The 18,831-nt window shown below is 39.4% G+C and overlaps 1 protein-coding gene across 5 annotated transcripts; it reads right to left on the minus strand.

Moving 5' to 3' along the window:
- Positions 1–142: 142 nt before the first annotated feature.
- Positions 143–17,276, minus strand: tie1 (tyrosine kinase with immunoglobulin-like and EGF-like domains 1). Of its 5 annotated transcripts, none has more exons than XM_054602711.1 (24): positions 17,012–17,276; positions 16,005–16,301; positions 15,776–15,883; positions 15,476–15,631; positions 14,334–14,465; positions 13,482–13,622; positions 13,226–13,354; positions 12,534–12,679; positions 11,578–11,722; positions 11,279–11,437; positions 10,858–10,998; positions 8,955–9,257; positions 8,138–8,428; positions 7,390–7,583; positions 7,097–7,243; positions 6,924–6,987; positions 6,688–6,798; positions 3,984–4,174; positions 3,662–3,775; positions 2,870–2,952; positions 2,132–2,172; positions 1,811–1,907; positions 1,617–1,716; positions 143–1,185 (listed from the first exon to the last, which is right to left on the minus strand). In XM_054602711.1, the coding sequence occupies exons 1-24, from the start codon at positions 17,073–17,075 to the stop codon at positions 1,114–1,116; spliced, it is 3,426 nt and encodes a 1,141-aa protein (XP_054458686.1). In that variant the 5' UTR covers positions 17,076–17,276; the 3' UTR covers positions 143–1,113. The 5 variants fall into 5 exon arrangements, with proteins under 5 accessions (XP_054458686.1, XP_054458687.1, XP_054458685.1 ...); XM_054602712.1 differs by having other exon boundaries at positions 2,870–2,940; positions 15,776–15,886; XM_054602710.1 differs by having other exon boundaries at positions 15,776–15,886.
- Between the last annotated feature and the right edge of the window lie 1,555 nt (positions 17,277–18,831).

Genomic DNA, 18,831 nt, shown 5'->3' on the forward strand with positions numbered 1-18,831 from the left:
GACCTGTGGTTTCCCATCATTGCTCACTTTTGAGCAGGCCAGCGACAACAACAACAAAAACACACTAATCTTTGCTAGCGTCAGCATCCTTAGTGTCACTGAAACTGCAGTTTAAAACTGAAAACTGGACTTATGCTAATAGAACAGCTAACAATGTGGTGATGAGTCCAGTCAACACCCAAAACCTTTATTCAAGGAACCAGTTAATGAAAACATACTGTACATTCTTATACAATGGATACATTACCATACATTATGTTAGGTTGCATAGTGTTTAAGGTAAACTATATATAATATTGATAGCTGGTAGACTAGCTGTGTATCTGCCTTATATTGGTAACATTTCCCAAACAACTTCTCTTGTGGTGGAGCCTTTGCATGCAACACATGGAGCATATACCATGGATTGCATTTATATCGCTCTGTATCTTTGACTACATTCGAATAAGAGGCTTTGAAATATCTATGTGACAAAATATATACAGTAGTAGTTACATTCACATGGCAGTGATAGGCAAACAGTAAAGGACACCAATGGCATGTATGAGGCTGGTATAAGTGCTACATTGTGTTTCTTTCATCCTTCTCTAACAGTCTGAGAACTTGAATATTTGTGATTCACACTGTGTCCTTTGAATTTCATCTTCATGAAAGAAATTCCTTCTCCATTAAGACAAGAAAATAAAGTCCAGCGTCGACACCCCACAGACCCTGTGGTGTTTTAGCAAGTCACATAGCTCCTTATTTGCTGCATCCCCTCAACAATCAGAAAAAACAGTCCAGCATTGTAACTTTTGTAACAGCAAGAGGTACAATGTTGTGTCTTTTTTCTGGGACTGGTTTGTAGTAATTGGGGTCAGTATTTCCCAAAAGGTTAGTAGCAATCCCGTCTGTCCATCCAAGGCCCAGCAATCGTCCTCATCTCCTAATGCCTCTGATACCTCCAAACAGTGTCCTTTCACAGTCCTCCATCTATAGCTGGGTGGCTTTGGTAGAGCGCCTGGTCCTCCTTTCATGACGTTGAGCAGCAGGTGGGTGGCAGTAACGTGGCAACCATCCTCGGGACTTCCTCTTGGGTCTACGTGGCCTGCTAGGGTCTGGGGGGGCTGGTAGTCAGGCCTCCTCGGCTGTGGCATCAATCCCAGCATAGGTAAAGTTCTCAAAGAGAGCCATGTTCACATAAGCCTGGAAGATGTATAGAAGCTGTTGTGATTGAAGAGTTTAAAACATAATCGTGCTGGAGCCTCATAACATGTTCATGTAATTGTGTACAGGCGTGACTTGGAGAGAAACATACAGAAATGTCAATAAAATGGTTCCCTAATGGCTGCAAACTTACAATTTGCAGTAGTTCAGTGTAAATTAATTCCAACAGTAACACCCTATATGTAACTTGCCAATCGAAATAGATATTTTGGACTACATTTCTAACTATCTGGTGTGACTGTTGTAAAAGTATAGTATTGCACGAAAATGCCATTAAAAAGTCCTACAAATGTCTGTATGACTTTAGAAATGGTGTAGCTGTCTTGCTATCCTCCATTCCACACTAAGTAATAACAACAGGACATTTTCCTAATCTTCCCTTTTCCACGACTGTGTGAATGCAGCATTACCTTCCTGGCCTCCTGCATCCTGTTGAGCTGGACAGAGATTTGGGAGAAGGGGGGTCTCTCGTAGGGCCGATCCCTCCAGCACTGTTTCATCAGCTCATAGCTGGAGAGAGAAAGAGACATTGATGAATAGGGTAGAACAAAGGAAAGAAATACTAAATAAACTAATTATTAGCTACAAAATGCTGAATACTTACACCTCATCATCACAGTTTTTTGGTTTCTCCATCCTGAAGCCTTGTGGCAGTTTTTCATAAAGCTCAGCGCATGTCATCCCACAATATGGTGTGCCACCTGACAAACACACACACACACACACACACACACACACACACACACACACACACACACACACACACACACACACACACACACACACACACACACACACACACACACACACACACACACACAAACACAAGAAAGTTAGAAAATGCTTTTTTGCTGGTGATGTTGGGTCAAGTAAGGTTGTGAATTGTCACCATCCTTTTACCACCACAGGCTGTATGCTTTCTTACCTAAGCTTACAATTTCCCAGAGGAGAACACCGAAAGACCACCTGGGAGAGAAAATGCAGGACAGAGATGTTTGTAAAGTAAACATATGAAGAAAATAGCACTGTTTTATTAGTTACAACTGAAAAAATGATTAACCTGGGACTCAACAACATGAAACCACCTTAGTTCCTATGATCTGATTAGGGACAGAATTCATGAGAAGTGCCATGAGGTTCACATTTCACAATACTGTCTGGTAGATCATATGAGCAGATAAGTGTTGCTTGTCGGGTCGGCCTGTTTATTTGTCTATCTCAAATCTTGTTCACTGTCTCTCCATTTCACTCTGTTTCTTTTATTTACAACTCTCTCTGACTCTACAGCAGCCTTCACACTTCTTCCGTTAGCTGTCCTACACTCTTCAAGCTTGTTCTCCACTGTGTATTAATAGGCTCCAGTTGACAGACCAATGTCTCAATCTGTCTGCTAAGGTGTACCCAAGGCTTCCTGCTTGTGCTTATCATTTACACAACACACTATTATCACTCCACCACTGACCAGAGGGATGATTAGTTTGCAATGTCATAAGCCTGCCATGTCACTCAAAAGATTTTTGCATTTTGTACATAATTGAAGCTCCACTGTGACAAACATTGTGTGCTTTGCATTCCCTGAAAAATTCCACCTGTTGGGGTAAGGGCAATGGTTAAAGTCTAAAATGATGTTGATTGAACTGATGAATTGACACTGTACACTTACACATCACTCTTGGTCGTATATACGCTGTAGTTGAGGGACTCAATGGCCATCCAGCGTACAGGCAGCCTCCCCTGAAAGCCAAACTAGACATTAATTTGAAACTTTCTGCTAAGTTGGCATATGAACTTTCTCACACATGTGAAGAGTCTGATTATGAATATTAAAACATAAAATGTGAAACAGGAATACATAAAGAAGTAAAATATGCTAAAATCTGACAGGTTGTTACTCTGATGCCACAGGTTGATGATGGAGATCCAGTTGACATACCAAGTATTGTACAAGTCCATGGCCTATTAGGGCAATGTAGCACACTGTTGTACTAACACTACACACTATTCTGCAGTTGATGGTATTAAGACATGACTCTAAAGGTTATGTCTCATATTATCAGAATCTCATAGATGCTGTTTAAATTGATGTGATACCAGTGAACAACTGCAAGCTTCCAATACATTTTAGTAGCAGTAAATAATTAATCTTCAAATGAGTTGTTAGTTACACAATGAGGTCTTTTTCAAAATGGCATATTAATGAATTTATAACCATCGTGTAGTAGACTACAAATTGACTGCCAGGCTACAGATATAACACTGTGGGGTCACACATTTATATCATGTGCAAAAATCTACTGGTAAATGTTTGTTGTAGTTTATCTGTGCAAGTTATTAGTTTTTTGAGTTGATGTCAATAGCATTAATCTTCTTAAGTGGAAACACATTGAGTACAAAATGACTAAAACAACTAGTGCCCTCTCCTTGCTGTGCAACTGTGTATGACTCCGCCACTCACCATTGTCTTCTTAACGTAAACTTCCTCACCACGGGACAGGCCAAAGTCTGCTATCTTTGCCACAAGGCTGTCCCCTACAAGAACATTCCTGGCTGCCAAATCCCTGTGGATGAACTAGTACCAAGAGAGGGGAGGAGAGAGGAGGAATTATTGAAATAACATGTTTTTAAATTAGTTATTCAATGACTTCATCAAGATCCTCTGTCATGGAGCTTGTTTGAAAGAATGCCTTTTATGAGAGACAAACAATTCAAGTAAAATGCACTCATCCACACAAAATACTAAACAAGCAGCCACACGCATACACTTGCTCATCTCATACCTGTTTGTCACTTAAATAGTGCATCCCAGTTGCCACGTCAACAGCAAACTGCAGAAGCTGCTGGGAGGTGAGGGTCGAAGCAGTGCCATGCTCCTTGGCAAAGGCAGGATCGGTCTCCAACACTCTACTCTTCCTCAGGAAGTCTAGAAGGTTACCATAGGGAGCGTATTCGATGGCTATGTAAAGGTAACCTGGAGAACACAGAGACAGAGTAACATTAGGAAGAGGAGGTTATCCTGTAATGAAGAGCGGACACTTAATAAATGTGCCATAGATCTCCCTTTTTTATGATGTTTGATGTCTTTATATAAGATTTACTCGCATTGGGGCAATGAATAATGTATTTGACAACACAAGACACTCATGATTAATACAGTTAAGGAAGGCTGCTGCTAATAAACATTTCATCTACCAGTTGTTGACAGCTCAGCTCCACAAAAACTCTGACTAGGAGCTTGGCTGACCTGCAATAGGCCGGGAAGAGACCCAGCTACAGCTGGTAAGGGGCTTGGCCTTCAACAGCTCTGTCTTAACACAGACAGAAGTAAAACAGACCTTTCATGAAAGTCTCACAGAGATCAACCAGATGGTTGATGCTTTGTTAATAGATGGTGGCTTTCAGCCAAAACCAGAGCTCCTAGGTCATGAGGTAGTTGTGCTTGTTAGAAGGGTTTCATGCTGATTTCATCAGGAGTGGAGAGTGTGCCAACACAATTAGTTAATACCATATGTTAAAGGAAAGAATAGGGCGGCGTTGGACAGACTGGTTAAAGAACTGGAACATAATACAATTGTGTTCCTTCTCAGCTACAAGAGATTATGTTAAACAGGACATGCCGTGTTTCCTGCAGCAAAGTTTTTCCAAAACAATTTTCGTTCCTCAACATGAAAGACAAAAAACAAATTCCCAAAACAGCAATTGAGTACCTGCTTGTGCTACCACTCCAAACCAGTGACTTTCTCTGTTGCTATAAAATACATTTTAACAGCTTCAGCAAAGAGAGAGGCAGCAAGGGAAGAACACATGCAAATTGTATGCCAAATAAATATTACCCCCTGAAAACATGTCTTTCTTATCCATCTCTTTCCTTCTTTATTTTCCCACCTCTACCTTCCAGCCTACTTTCCTCCCTCCTTATACTTGTGTTAACCTTCCAAATTGTTTTTGTATGAATAATTACAACTTCCAAATTGCAAATACAAAATATCAATAATAGTAATAATAATAATAATAATAATAATAATAATAATAATAATAATAATAATGAAAATAATAATAGTCAACTATGTATAAAGCAGGCATGTAAACAAGCACCTGAAACATAAAAGACCAAAACTGTTCTGAAAATGACACAAAGGGAGGATTTTTTGGGCATTAAAAAAAAAACATTCTAAGTTTCATAAGGTAAGAATTCTCTCGTTCAGGAGGCGGTAGTACAGTAAATATGTATTGTTGTACTCTTATCACTGAATAAAATATGTGAACCTGAGTTAATGAACAGATGTAAAGTGAAGGTCTATTGACTCAGTGGGGAGACACACTGAATTAGAATGTTTATTTTTCCAAGGCTGATTTGGTATTGTAATGTCCTCACTGATGTACATTCCAGGCTAGACTTCTTCCCCCATACGTTATCAATCTTTGATCAAACAAAAGCAATTCAATTATTCAATGTAGAAGCCATGGGCTGTAGCTATGGGAAACCGACACTCCATGGTAAGAACTGGGGCCAAGGAAACCTTATACAAATGCATAAATAAATAAATAAATGGCACAGCAGTGTGCTTGTGAAGCACATGAACAAATCAAACAAATGTAATGCAAAAGTGCAAAATGCTTCTGGCAGGCTAGGATTATTTAGCTTGGACACATGCTGGTGCTTTCCAGGTGCAAATTACAGATGATCAGATGGGAGTATCTGTTTGGATCTCAAGTAGGAATAATAAAAACTGTTATTTTACAGTAATACATATAGGGGTACAATAGGTCAAATCAGGAAAGATAGAAGTAGGATTTGGTCAAGATATTGTCTGCAAGACACTGACTAGTATATCAGCATAAATCAGTCCTTTGAAAAATCAATACAGCCAGCTCTTGAATAAAAAAGTATTGGCAAATACATTATGATGATTTGGAAAGTCTCTAAATATATTTTGCAATACATAATCCAATATAATAATATATACATTATCAGGCAAGATCTACTTTAAAGTGCTAAAGATGAAGTCATAACACTGAGCTCACATATCAATCACAATAGATCATCTCCATGACAATTGAACATCTCCACCCACTGATTAGACTGCGTGTTGTTGTTGAATGCTCCAGAGGAAGCTCATAGGTGACCTTGAATTGGGTTATGAATAATATTTTTATACTTGGTAATAACTGGTTTATGCTGTAGCATATTACATTATTTCAATACTAAATAAACTACATAGATATATTGGGTCTCTTCATACATCCACTAAAATGTGGACAGTGTCTATATAGGAATATATATATATACTGTATATATATATATTTTTTTTTTTTATGAGGTCTAAACACCAGATAAGTGAGTAAAGGTAACATACATACATACAGTCTTCATCTTACAGTCTTCTAAACAGCCTAGTCATCATAACAATCAGTATTTCCTCAAAAGCCATAACTCCAAAGCTCATCAATATCCATAAAAGCCACTAGGTGTTGCTCACTCACCTCTGTTCTCACAGGCTCCTATCAGGTTGATGATGTTGGGATGCTGGCCTAGTTTACACAGCACCTCCAGCTCCCCTGCAAAGTCTCGATGGTCATTCTCTGAGGCAAACTCTGTAGAATGATCAGCACGCAAATCATTATTAGGAAAGTGAAAGCAACGCAGCTTTCATTTTGTGATGCATGTGCAATATCTCGATATGTTTGTGAGTGCTTGCATGAATGTGTGCCAAAGTTACCTTTCAGCATCTTGATGGCGGCGCTCATTTTGCTGCCATCCTTCTTGATCATGGCTTTGATGACCTGGTTTTGAGACTGTTGTTAGCTTAAATGTTTTGCCAAGTGAATAAAGGATGTCAGCCAAACGAGAAACATTTAAAATATTAAGAAAGTACATTAAGAGCTTAAACACCTGGCCAAAGTTGCCCTCTCCGATGACATCTTCAAACTTTATGTCCTCCCATTCCAGGATTGGGTAGGTTAGGGGCTCTGGTGTCGGTTTGGGCCTCCGTGTCAGGGTCAGAGTTCCTGAGTTAAACTGCAGAATAGTCTCCTCACCCTGGGGGTTTAAACAGTCTTAAGCTCTACGATAAATGCAAACATATTACATTTCTTGACAGTGGGCTTTTCTCAAAATACATTTGAGCTTTGTCGGATTAGATATTATGTCAACAAAACTAGTAATTACAAAATTTGGATACTTACAGATCCAGACTGGTAGGTGAACGTGCGCCGACGGTTGAGCAGCGTCTTGCGGATGAAGAAAAGAGCCAACAGTGCCAGCAAGATAGTCACACAGGTGACAGTTACCGAGCCCACCACTGCCACCAACAGCTGATAACTGTCTCCAACGGGCCTCCAAGCCACACCCTGGGTGGTCGGGGTAAAACTCTGAATGCCTTTTTTGGTAGAGTGAAAGAGATAAAGAGGAAGGACAGAGGGGCAGGATGGAAGATGGAGAGAAAAACCAAATAGGGAGACGGAGATGATTTTAGACAGTGAAGATAAATAGACTGTCATTGTATTTTTAAAACTGAGTAGAACCCTGTCCCTGTGTGGGTGGTCCTGTTCAACGCCACCTGGGAAAAGCCCAATAATAGCCACTAGTACAGTAGTGCATAATTGTTCCACTGGGAGCGACTTTTAGCTTGATTAATTGGGTAAATAAATGCATGTCCAAAAAGCTATAAAAAGGCCTTGATTTATGTCAGTACACTGGATTATTCATTCACTCTGGTAATCGAGAAATTTTCTGGGGGGGAAATTTTTCTTTTCGAAAGAGAAAAGGCTGACAACAACGCTTACTCAAACTTTTCTCGTCTTAAATCCTATATTTAGGTCCTCAAAAATAATAAGAAGGCTGTTAATGGAGTTTGAATTCTAACAATATCAACATGTCAGTTGTAGTAATGGTGGATAGAGGTGGGTGAGCAGACAATAACTTCCTACTCACCATCCCCTTGTGTCATCGCCTGAACAATCTTGCTCCACTCTCCTGGCACTTTGGAGAAAGCCCTCACTCTGAACTGGTAGAGCGTGCTGCCATTGAGTGCTGTCACATCTTTGGTTGTCTTGTTTCCATCATCTGTGTCCACCCAAGGGTGCGGGGACCCTTGGCCGACTGGTTGGTACTCTATGATGTATTTGATGATGCCTCCATTGGGATCTTCAGGGGGCTCCCATCTCACCTGGATGGCGGACATGGACAAGGGCTCGGCCTGGATGTTGCGTGGAGATGATGGACCTGAGACACACAGCAGAGATTGTCATAGTTAGAGAAAATAAACAGTGATTCTGTGAAACTATATCCTAAAGAAAATGTTTGTCACAGGCTTTTTACCCTTTGGTGCTCTGGGAATGATTTCATACCAACGACAAGGGTTCTGTTGGATTGATATTTTTCTAACTTGTTGATCATCACTGATTGCTAACTAAACTGGATTATTCCTCAACACCTACCTATCAGCTGTAAAACTCATCCTCAACTCAATTAAAGTTTGTGGGCAGGGAGAGAGTCACCAAGCAACCAGCAAGCACCAACTATACTCTTTTCCTGAGTGTTTAAAGCACATTTAAGAAGCTCTTATCATCCCATTTATTTATGTTTTATTATTACTAAATACGTGTGAGTCTTTAACACACTATATATTGTATTAGACCTCTTGTTTAGCCACAAACCCCTGCAAATGCATTACCAACTGCTTTAAAAAATTTGCAAAATTTAGAAGAAGCCTTTGTTGCAGTTTATTAACAGCAGAGTTTCTAGTTACCCTGGCTGTTGATGCGGAAGTGGTAGGGTTTAGAGGGCGGCCCCAGGCTGCCACAGTTGATGAGGCGCACCACCACGGTGTAGTCTCGCTGGTACTTCATGTTGTGGAACTTTGTGGAGAGCACAGTGAGCAGGGTGGTCTCCTCCAGTAGTTTCTCACTGAAGGGTGGAGGCCCGAAGAGCTGCACTAAAAAGCCAGTGGCTGTGCCAGCATTAACGCCATTGTTGGCGGGCAGTCGCCAGCGTACAGTGACATTGCGGCCTTCCACCGAGCTGATGTCAATCTCAGGTTGAACTGTGGGCTCTGCAGCGACAGAGAACACAGTATGAGCTGACAGCTCTTTGAGGATTTCTCTCATTATGTCTGTCACGGTTCCCTGAAATTGCCCCCTTGAGGGACGGGTAAAGTATTTCAAAGTGAAGTGGATGATTACCTCAAATTATATTTCAAGTGGCTGCCGTACAATAGTTAAGACTGTTGGCTTACAACAAGAGGGACTAGCTTTAAATATTGGCCCTACTCCTATATGAATTACACCCATGGTTCATGTGGGTTTTGGAAAGGCGCTCTGGTTTCCCCCCAAAGTCCAAAGACATGCAGTTTGATTGGAGATTTTAATATGTTTGCATGACTGTGCCCCAAATCTAAACTAAATAGTAATTCTAACCAGCTTATGTGTTTACCTGGGAAAAGTGACAAGATGAAGGATACTCATACTGACAAAATATAAATATGTGATGGAGAAACAACTCCAGGAAACCCTCCCAAAACTAAAAGTAACTATGATATTTTTGAGAAAATATATTTTTATATTATATTATTAAATATTTGTCTCTTTATTTGGCAGTAGCATTCTTTTTCACAATATGATTTATGTCAAACTGCGCAAATATTTTATTATATCCTTTTGGGATAAAACATAAAAATGATTTTGTGTATACTAACTGTAAACAATGTACAACATAAAGATTAGTATATACTGTATACAGTTAGTATGTAGTGATGGAATTGGGACTGTGTTGATTCTGAGGTGAACATACAACCTGCATGGGGTGTTATATTGGCCAATTGTACAATATACTGCAGGCCACAGCACCCAGTAATGTAATCAAGTGGCTTGGGAAAATGAATGAATGGCGACCATAAATACAAAAAAATTTGGTGCAGAATTCAATATGCATCGTATACCAATATTAATACAACTTCTCACTCAATAGTGCATAGTCCTAAACTGTTCCGGGATACTTCCCAAAGGCACACGAGTCATACAAATAGTTTGTGCTTGTGTAAGCGAACAATATTCCCTTGTAACAACAATTTGTTCAATTTCACACATGGATCTAACCACATATGACCAAAAAGTCAAACTCAACAGAACTATACCTTTATCTATGACAATTCAAAACAATCACTTTTCCATTTCAGTTTGTTTACTTGATCGTTTCTGTGCTCACACTCGGATATGCTCTCTCCCTCTACACCAATGAGGAATTAAAATCATTGACTCTGCAACTTTAAAAGCAGTTTCTTGCTTTTTTAAATTTATTTTGTGATTCCTAGCTGCTTGATAACAAAGGTTTGCTTTTTGTTTTTGTAGTTGTGATCCCAAAGGGACTTCATCTTATTTTTAGCAAAAAAATGTCCACTGATCATTTCAGTCCATTTGTATCCTTTGTCCCTTCGAGTCATCAGAACAGATATGTTCACTTGGGAAAATACAACTGGCTACTTAATGTCTGGGAAAAGCACTGCTCAGCAAACTATTAGTCTAACCACACATTAGATAATTGTGCTTGCTTAAGTTATGTGGTTCCGACTGTAGACATTTGTTCCCAAGCAAGATTTCCAGATAAATATACTTATGTTCAGTATGTGTGTGATCCCAGTTATCGTTGGGTCTTACCGGGACAATCCGTCTCCATGATGGCTTCTGGCCCCAGGGCCCCCTCTCCGCCTTCCCCAGGACGACTCAGCTGGACACAGACACGGTAGCGCGTTGAAGGCTCCAAGTTCATCAGCGTGATCAGCTCTTTGTCACTATAGACTGAAAGAAAGTGGATGTAGGAAAATGCTGATAATACAAAATTCAATGTATGTGTAATTTATTTAACATTTAGCTTTAAACATACATCTATAATATAATGAACACACATTTAAAAAAAACAAAAAAAACAGCAGGGCACTTGAAGTATTATACCCTTAACCTGCAGTGCATTGTAGAGCAAACAAGATTAGGGTGTTTCTTATAAATACGTTTTACTTATTTAGTTTTTTCTGTGTCAGCAATTTAATTGATGTAGTATTACTTTTGAATTATATCTTACCTATAATGGTGGACCATGAGTCTCCGTTCTCCACAGGTGTGTAGAGGAGCTTGGTTGAGACGATTGGGCCATCTCCTCTGTGGGAGTCCACGGGCATCACCAGCAGCTGCTTGCTCCTTTTTTCCATCAGTTTGGGAGCAGTAGTGGGAACAGGGGGCTCTGAGTAAACACAGCAAAATATTAGAAAATGCAGATCTTTGTCGGGATGTGCCTGCATACAGGAAATGGTCACAAAACAATCTATTTTCCTCTCTATTTATTACTTTACATATTATTTAAAAGGAACCACACACACAGACCTTTGATGGTGAGGTTGAACTTGCGGGAGTCCTGGCCTCCATTAGTGGACACCCTGCACTCCCACAACCCCCCTTGTTGAGCAGTCAGAGGAGGGATTACAAACAGGGCTGTACTCTTATTTGAGTCAATGACAGTCTGAGAAGCCTGAGAGTAAAACACATTACATACATTATAATGCATGAAGATGAAAACTACATTTACATTTATTGTGCCTATTTTTGCCACTGCTAAGGGCGTCCTAACTCTGAGAACTTAATTTTTTTCTGTGTGAAGTGGTGGTACAATTCTTTATCAGATTGTTTCTATTATCAAGAAAAAAGCACGGAAAGATTAACAAAGAAATGTACGTGTCACTTATAAGCAACACGTGGTAACTGCTGCTCTGTAGAGTGATATAGCCTTATCTGGACGGGCCATTGTGTTGTTGACTTCCTTTGAGCTTGACTCAACTTTGTAATCATCAGTCCAATCTTAAAGGCACAGTACAATTTCCCTAGATTCTGTATCTGATGTCCCAGCACCAGTTAAGTATAAAGCTAGAATCAGGGGGTGATTACCTTAGCTTAGCATAAAGACAGGGAAGCAGGTAGCCCAGCTCTCCACAAAGTATTTTAAAAATCTGCCTATCAGCACCTCTAAATCTTGCTACAGTAAATAACATATTTTTAATCGTTTAATCTTTACACAAACAGAAATTTAATTTTTGCTCACTTTTTTAATCTGGTAAAACGTTATTGAAAAATATTGTAAATCTAGCAGAGCAAGCCGTCCTCAAAGCAGTCACTTTGGGAACCACTGTACGAGATCACCCTATCCCTGTTAGACCTTCTATTTAATCTCTACCTGACTACCTTGACTTAAACTTTATTCAAGCTGTGCATTTGCTTTATTTTAATTCAGGCTTACTGAAAGCTATGTTGGCAAGAGTGTTGCAAGCAACTGTCAGTCTTTCTACCTTGAGCACAGTGCTGTCCAACTTTCGCAGCTCAATGCTGTTGTGGCTGGGCAGAGGGTTGCCTGTGGCTGAACAAAAGATCTTAGGGGTGGAGTTCAGATTCCACTCCAAATTACTATCCAAATCCAAGATCTGGGGAGCCCGGTCTGAAAATGGAGAAAGGCATGGTACAAAGATTGAGAAAAAACATGTGAATAGTGACAGAGAAGAATGATTTATTTTGCAAAAGCAGCAGTGTGTTTCAAATTTATTTCCCAGAAAATAAAGCCTGCCCATAGCTATAGCAGTTAAAGCTTCAAAAATGAAAAAAGAGGAAACAAATTGGTTGCAGACTCACAGATTACAAACAATTTAATTAAACCATTTCACTGGACAGGGTTTCATTAAGGTTCTGTCATAAGCCCTGATGAAGCCAGCTTTTTTTGGTAAAAGGTTTAATTACACTGCATGTAATCCGACTGTGTTTTGTACATTTTGTAACTTGTGCATGTTCACAAATCTTTGCTGTCATGATGAGGAAGAAGGTGGTGGTAATTGGTGAGCAAGATGATGAGAATGGAAATGTACTTTGCAGTGATGAGGCAAAATAATTGATACACAGTAGCAATTTAGACAATTCCATTCCACAGAGGAGCCCGACCTAAACGAAGAAACTGAAAAAAGAAGGATTAATATGATGTGAGGATACCTACCAGACTTCTCACAGTTCTGTCCTCTCCACCCTGTGGGACACTGGCATCCACTGAAACGGTTGCAAACTCCTCTATTCTGGCATTCACAGCTCAGGCTGCAGTCTGGGCCATACATGTTATTATGGCAGGCTGAAAATAGAAAACAGAAATCTATACTGCACAGTGTGACACAAAAAGGTAAAAACTTGTAATCAAACAATGTGCATGTTACTTGAATTAAAAATACAGTGACAAGCCCAAGTGATGCAGTGCTGACCCTTTTCACAGCGGCTTCCATACCAGCCGCTGGCGCAGGAGCAGCCATATGGGTCTGGTAGGCAGAATCGAAGCCCCTTGCAGTTCAGCTCGGAACCACATGACTCCTGGCAGTTTCGGCCAAACATTCCTTCTCTGCAGGCTGCAAACCATCAGAGAAAGACAAATTCACAATTGTGTTTATTTAAATTCCCTGAGTTTTGCTGTATCATGCTTCAACCTGCCTTGCAAAACACCACAGAGAACAGAGTAGCTGCCAGTGTACTCATCTGTAACCCAAATATTTGACTTTTATAGTTATATTTATACTCAAATAAGAAAAGCTGTTTAGGCACGGTCCTTACCAAAATGCTGTGTAGATGTGATGTTGATCTAAAGTATGCCATTGAAATGCAATGTACCTCGTATGTAGTCTCCTTACTTAACAGCTCAACACACGCACACACAATAAAATCACTGTGTCAAAATTGACCCAATTTGGATCAATATAGCACAGATGCAGTAATGAATACTGAACCTAGTACCCATTGGGTCACCAATCAAATCCAAGACAATGGGTTGTTTTGTCCAAGTATTAGTGTTGTGTTTTATATTATTGTTGGATAATGAGCTTTGGTTTATGGTTTACAAGTGTGGTGGATAACATTGTAATCATTACTCCTGCTAATCATCAACATACTTGCATTGTCATTGAGAACATTTGAGCATGCTGACATTAGCATTTCGCTAAAGACTATAGTAAAAACAAATCTGATGTTATACCCATCTTCTCTCTCTCATTCTCCATCTGTCTGTCTCTCTACCACTTACACACATATCAACAGTATTGTACCGTATTGAGTACACTACAAACCTGTCTCACACCGTGTCCCCATGAATCCTGGAGGACAGATACAGTCTCCGTCAACATCATGACAAACTCCGCCGTTGAGACACTCTGGACAGTCCTTGTCACAGTAAGGACCCCACTTCTTACTGGGACAATCTACAGAGAAAACAAGTTTTCTTTTACTTAAAAATGTATACAACATGTTGAAAATGTGACAATACATATATGTTATGTCCTCCTTGAATATGTGAACAGTTTGTTTTTAACCTGCCTGCACAATTCCAGTTTCAGCTTTCAGTCTAGTAAACCCTGCATACTTTTCTGAGTGCAGCTGCTATTGACCATCTAAGACAGTGCAGACATGCAGTGTAATGAATTAAAAAAAATTCAAACAGAGACCGCCTGTTTATATTATATATTCCCTATACAAATCTAAGGAAATAGGAAAGACATTGAATCGTGTTGTAACGTGAGCTGAAAGAATTTACTGCATCTGGTGGAGAGAAAGAGAGGGAAGAGGGGAATCTCAGAGCAGAGCAGGTGAAGGGTGGAGATGGTGTTAATGCTGCTGATGTTACAGGAAATGTAACTAACACATGCTGTCTCAATGAAATACATGTCATGTTCAAAGTTGAATTCATTAACCTCAAAACCAACTTGCTGCTAAAATGTTAAATAATACTTACACATATAGGTAAATGTATTTATTTGGCTTCTTGCTCAGAGTTTGATACCATTCTCATGTGTCAGGATATCTTGTGTTTAATCCGTACAGAAAAGTAAGTGTAAAAACAACAATTTGTTGTTATACTGGTTGTTATGTGCTTGACTATTATCTGGCCAAGTGTAGAGACTTCTCCGAGTCTTCTTTTCAGGATTTACTTATCAGTCTTTTCTAATTAACTCATTCATTATGAGAAATAATCAAAATTTTCAAAATGTTCTGCTTTTAATGATATTTCTTTAGAACATAAAAGCCAGTTAAGCTTTTTCTCTAACCATTAACCTTCCTAATTTACAGCTGTGCTCTTGTGAGGTGAGGAACTGTATGATAAATCTAGTAGTGTGCTGTTGTATAAGCCTTGACACAATCTGACCCTAATGTGTGCAAATTGTTGTGTGTGTGTTTTTATTTCAAAGCTTTTGAATGTCAGGATTCAACAGACCTCTGACAATGAGCCTCATCCAGGCGCCCTGAAGGGGGATGTCTCCCACATAGCTGGCACTGTAGATGCCTTGATTGGCAAAAGCTGCATTCTCCACAGTGAGAACCGCTGTACGATTAATCATGTCGTTCCAGTGAGTCATATAATAGTAGTTTCCTACATGAAACACACAAAAAAAAACATTGAGGGCATTATTTTCAATGTGTTAAAAAAGTAATGTAGTCTTCTATCATTATTTGCAAATACATAGAAAGAGAGAGAACGGCTTTTATAGTTCTTGAGTTGTGTAGGATTGCTTACCATTGTACTTCCAGGTCACATCTCTTTTTTGGGAGCTGAGTAGCTGCATGCTGAGGTGAACTGTGTCTCCTTTGTTAGCAGTCAGTGTAAGGTGGGTTGGGACAAAATCTGCTGTAAAGGAAAACAGATACACACAGTTATGATCCAAACCTAACACACCATCCAAACTGGATGGATAAGAAAACTGAAGAGGATAATTGTATAGGTTTTTTATGAAGTCTGAACCCACCTCTGACAAAGTTATTGATCATTGTGGCTGTCTCAAGTGGGGGAACTTCCTGAGTTGATTCACAGTAGAAGATGCCGATATGATCCAGATCACGGAAGTCTCTTGCCACTGCCTCCTTGTTCCTGGGCTTATGCACTTTAAAATGTGGCTTCTTGGGGAATATGAGGATTGTATTGTCTTTCTTGATGTCCAGCTCAACCTGGGCAGGGCTGCGCTCTCCATTGATACAAGAGATGGTGAAGTGATTGACATTGGTGACCTCCGCTGTAGATATCATGGTCAAGTCGATCACAGCATCTAAAGGACAGGGCATTGTGTTTGAAACAGGGACTTTATTAGAGTCATAAGGAGCAAAACTTGATTATGAGACACATAATCCTGTTTCTAAGATTAAAGTTAGCTCAAAATGGATAACAGCAGTTTGGAGCATGTTTTAGACCACATTTGTAAAAAGTTTCACTTCTGATGTAGAATGTCATTAACTCATTTTAATACACCTGACCCAATTTACACAAAATTATGCTGCAAACCATTTTGAACAGATAAAGTGCCGTACAAAATCAGTATGTTTTGAATCTCATAGTGTATTCACTATAACAGTGACTCTTTGACTTGCCACATTTTACCCAATGGCATCTGAGATTGAGAAATTGCCGAACATGTACAAAAACAAAAAGAAGGAATGTGAATGTGAAAAACAGCCAAACCCAATAATGTCAGTTTGTCCAGCATTCCTCTTCCCTGATATTTAAGCCACAGATCCACAGAACAATGGCAGGAAACATGGATGAGCTCCTGTTTTCCCAAAGGGTTCAGACATCCACACTCTACACTCTGAGGGTAATTATGACTTTAATGAATTATTTAATGGATAAACAATCAAATAGTGTAAACTTAAGGGGGGCATTTTTTTTCCTACTTTACATAACGAAAATAACAGACGACTTTGATATTTTTGCTCCGTTTAAGAGCTCTCCAAAACAGCCTTAAAATAAGTTCCCCCTTACCTGATAAATCAAGGAAGCACAATACAAACACCCACGAAATCCTCATGGTGTTTATAATCCTCATTAGGAAAAAGATGTCGTTACGATATCGTTTTTAAGGGGAGAGTTGTACATCCAAAACGGTGACGCTGCGTCACGACGAGTGGTGCGCCTTTTTACGCATAACTTGGCGAAATAACCAGACCTCCAGTTCAGGTGTAAAATCTCTCCGGTAATGACTACAGCGGTTCTGTATAGCTTTCAGAGATGGTCGCACAGCCCGTAACCATAAAGTACAGAGTTAGACCTTCGGTAAAGCTCAGCTTTCTTTGGGTGGGAAAGGAAGGAAGAGCGTCACCAGACAGCGGAGTAACGCTGGCGCTCCAGACCTCCCCGATCACTGTTACCTATTTATGAGTTAAAACGTTGTCACTTGATGTTGCAATACAATGCCAACCACCGAGATTATCTATGCATACAATTGATTCTGTAATATATTACATCTTTTAAACAGTGAAATGATACAACATTTTACGACAGGATTGTATTATTTATATTGGCTCAAATGTTATATATTCTGCTGTAGCTATGGGCAGCTATAGTCTGTTTTTACTATAAAATATAATATTTATTTTCATTTCCGTCCTATTTCTGGAATTGTCACAGCAATATTTCAGTTCTGTGTTGTAAGAAACATATAGCACACTCCATTTCGCAAATACATTTTTTTTTTTTAAATGAAGGGATTTAAAGATAAACATTTTTGGAGAATTTAAGACTGCATTCCATCAAATCTACTACATGCTGATAATTGTGTACTCGACCACAATACTTTATACTACCTGATGCTTTATATGCATTTTTGCATTCTGCATGCCCCATGTGTGATCTGTAGCTGACATTATATTGTATTGCTGCATTTCTTTGTTAAGATACTGTAGATACACCAAATGCAGCAGCAGCTGGTATCATGATTTGTCAAATGCAACAGCTTTGTTATTTCATTTAATGAGTTAGTTACCATCCTTGCAGCCTTTATGGTCAGCCTCCCCTCTCCCCTCACTGTTAAAATCAGTCAGCCTCAGGACATTTTGAACAATATGCTTGTTGTGTCTATTTTGCTATTTCCAGCCCAATCTTTTAAAAGTGCGGCACTGTCTCACTTTGAAAGATCCAGTTGGAAAAACTGCACACGCCTTTTCTCATTTTCTCTGCAAAAACTGTGAATTGATTTGATGTTTTCTTTGCATTTCCTTGTGGCTTCAGACAATCGACTTGAAGTTGACTCAACTTCTTATTGTTAGAGATATCCTGTTTTTGAGATTTCAAGAGCTCACATGGCTTTCTTTGGCCTGCAAGGACTATTCTATTTTATGCTGGATTATCAAAATAACACATAATAAAGTAATAGAATTATTGGCAAAGTGTGTGCACATTGATGTCTATTATGAAAAAGAAAATAATGTCAAATAGTGCATTAAAGACAAACTGAAAAGCATTATCAAAGGACACGTCCTGCTGGTTCAATTAGATGAGGTAAAAAGAGATCAAATTAAAACTGAAATGGGCACACCCAGGTTGGAATTGTTTCGTCTACAAATCATGGTGTTTCCATTTTGACTCTTGGCTCAGAAGCCAGAAAGATTTCTTTTAAAAGACCATCTTATTTCCTCTTTCACTTCATAACAGACAGAAATGGGCCTAACATTGAGAACAATGAAACTTAATTGTCAAGAACAGACTGCTAACTTCCCAGTTCTGGTTGCAGCACATGCATATGTACAGTGTAGCCAAATGATTACAATAAACTCTATGCAAGCAACACACTGTACTTTAAAACG

Source organism: Anoplopoma fimbria, chromosome 8, assembly GCF_027596085.1.
Source record: "Anoplopoma fimbria isolate UVic2021 breed Golden Eagle Sablefish chromosome 8, Afim_UVic_2022, whole genome shotgun sequence".
NCBI classification, from domain to species: Eukaryota; Metazoa; Chordata; class Actinopteri; order Perciformes; family Anoplopomatidae; genus Anoplopoma; species Anoplopoma fimbria.

What these genes read in the sequence shown, in the direction of transcription:
- tie1 (XM_054602710.1), bottom strand. Translation starts at nt 17,075, where the DNA reads ATGAGGATTATAAACACCATGAGGATTTCGTGGGTGTTTGTATTGTGC. An exon ending in TGTGACCTGGAAGTACAATG is followed by an intron (nt 15,632 to 15,775) that starts GTAAGCAATCCT and finishes TGTTTCATGTAG; the next exon opens with GAAACTACTATTATATGACT. An exon ending in TGGACAGCACTGTGCTCAAG is followed by an intron (nt 11,723 to 12,533) that starts GTAGAAAGACTG and finishes TTTTACTCTCAG; the next exon opens with GCTTCTCAGACTGTCATTGA.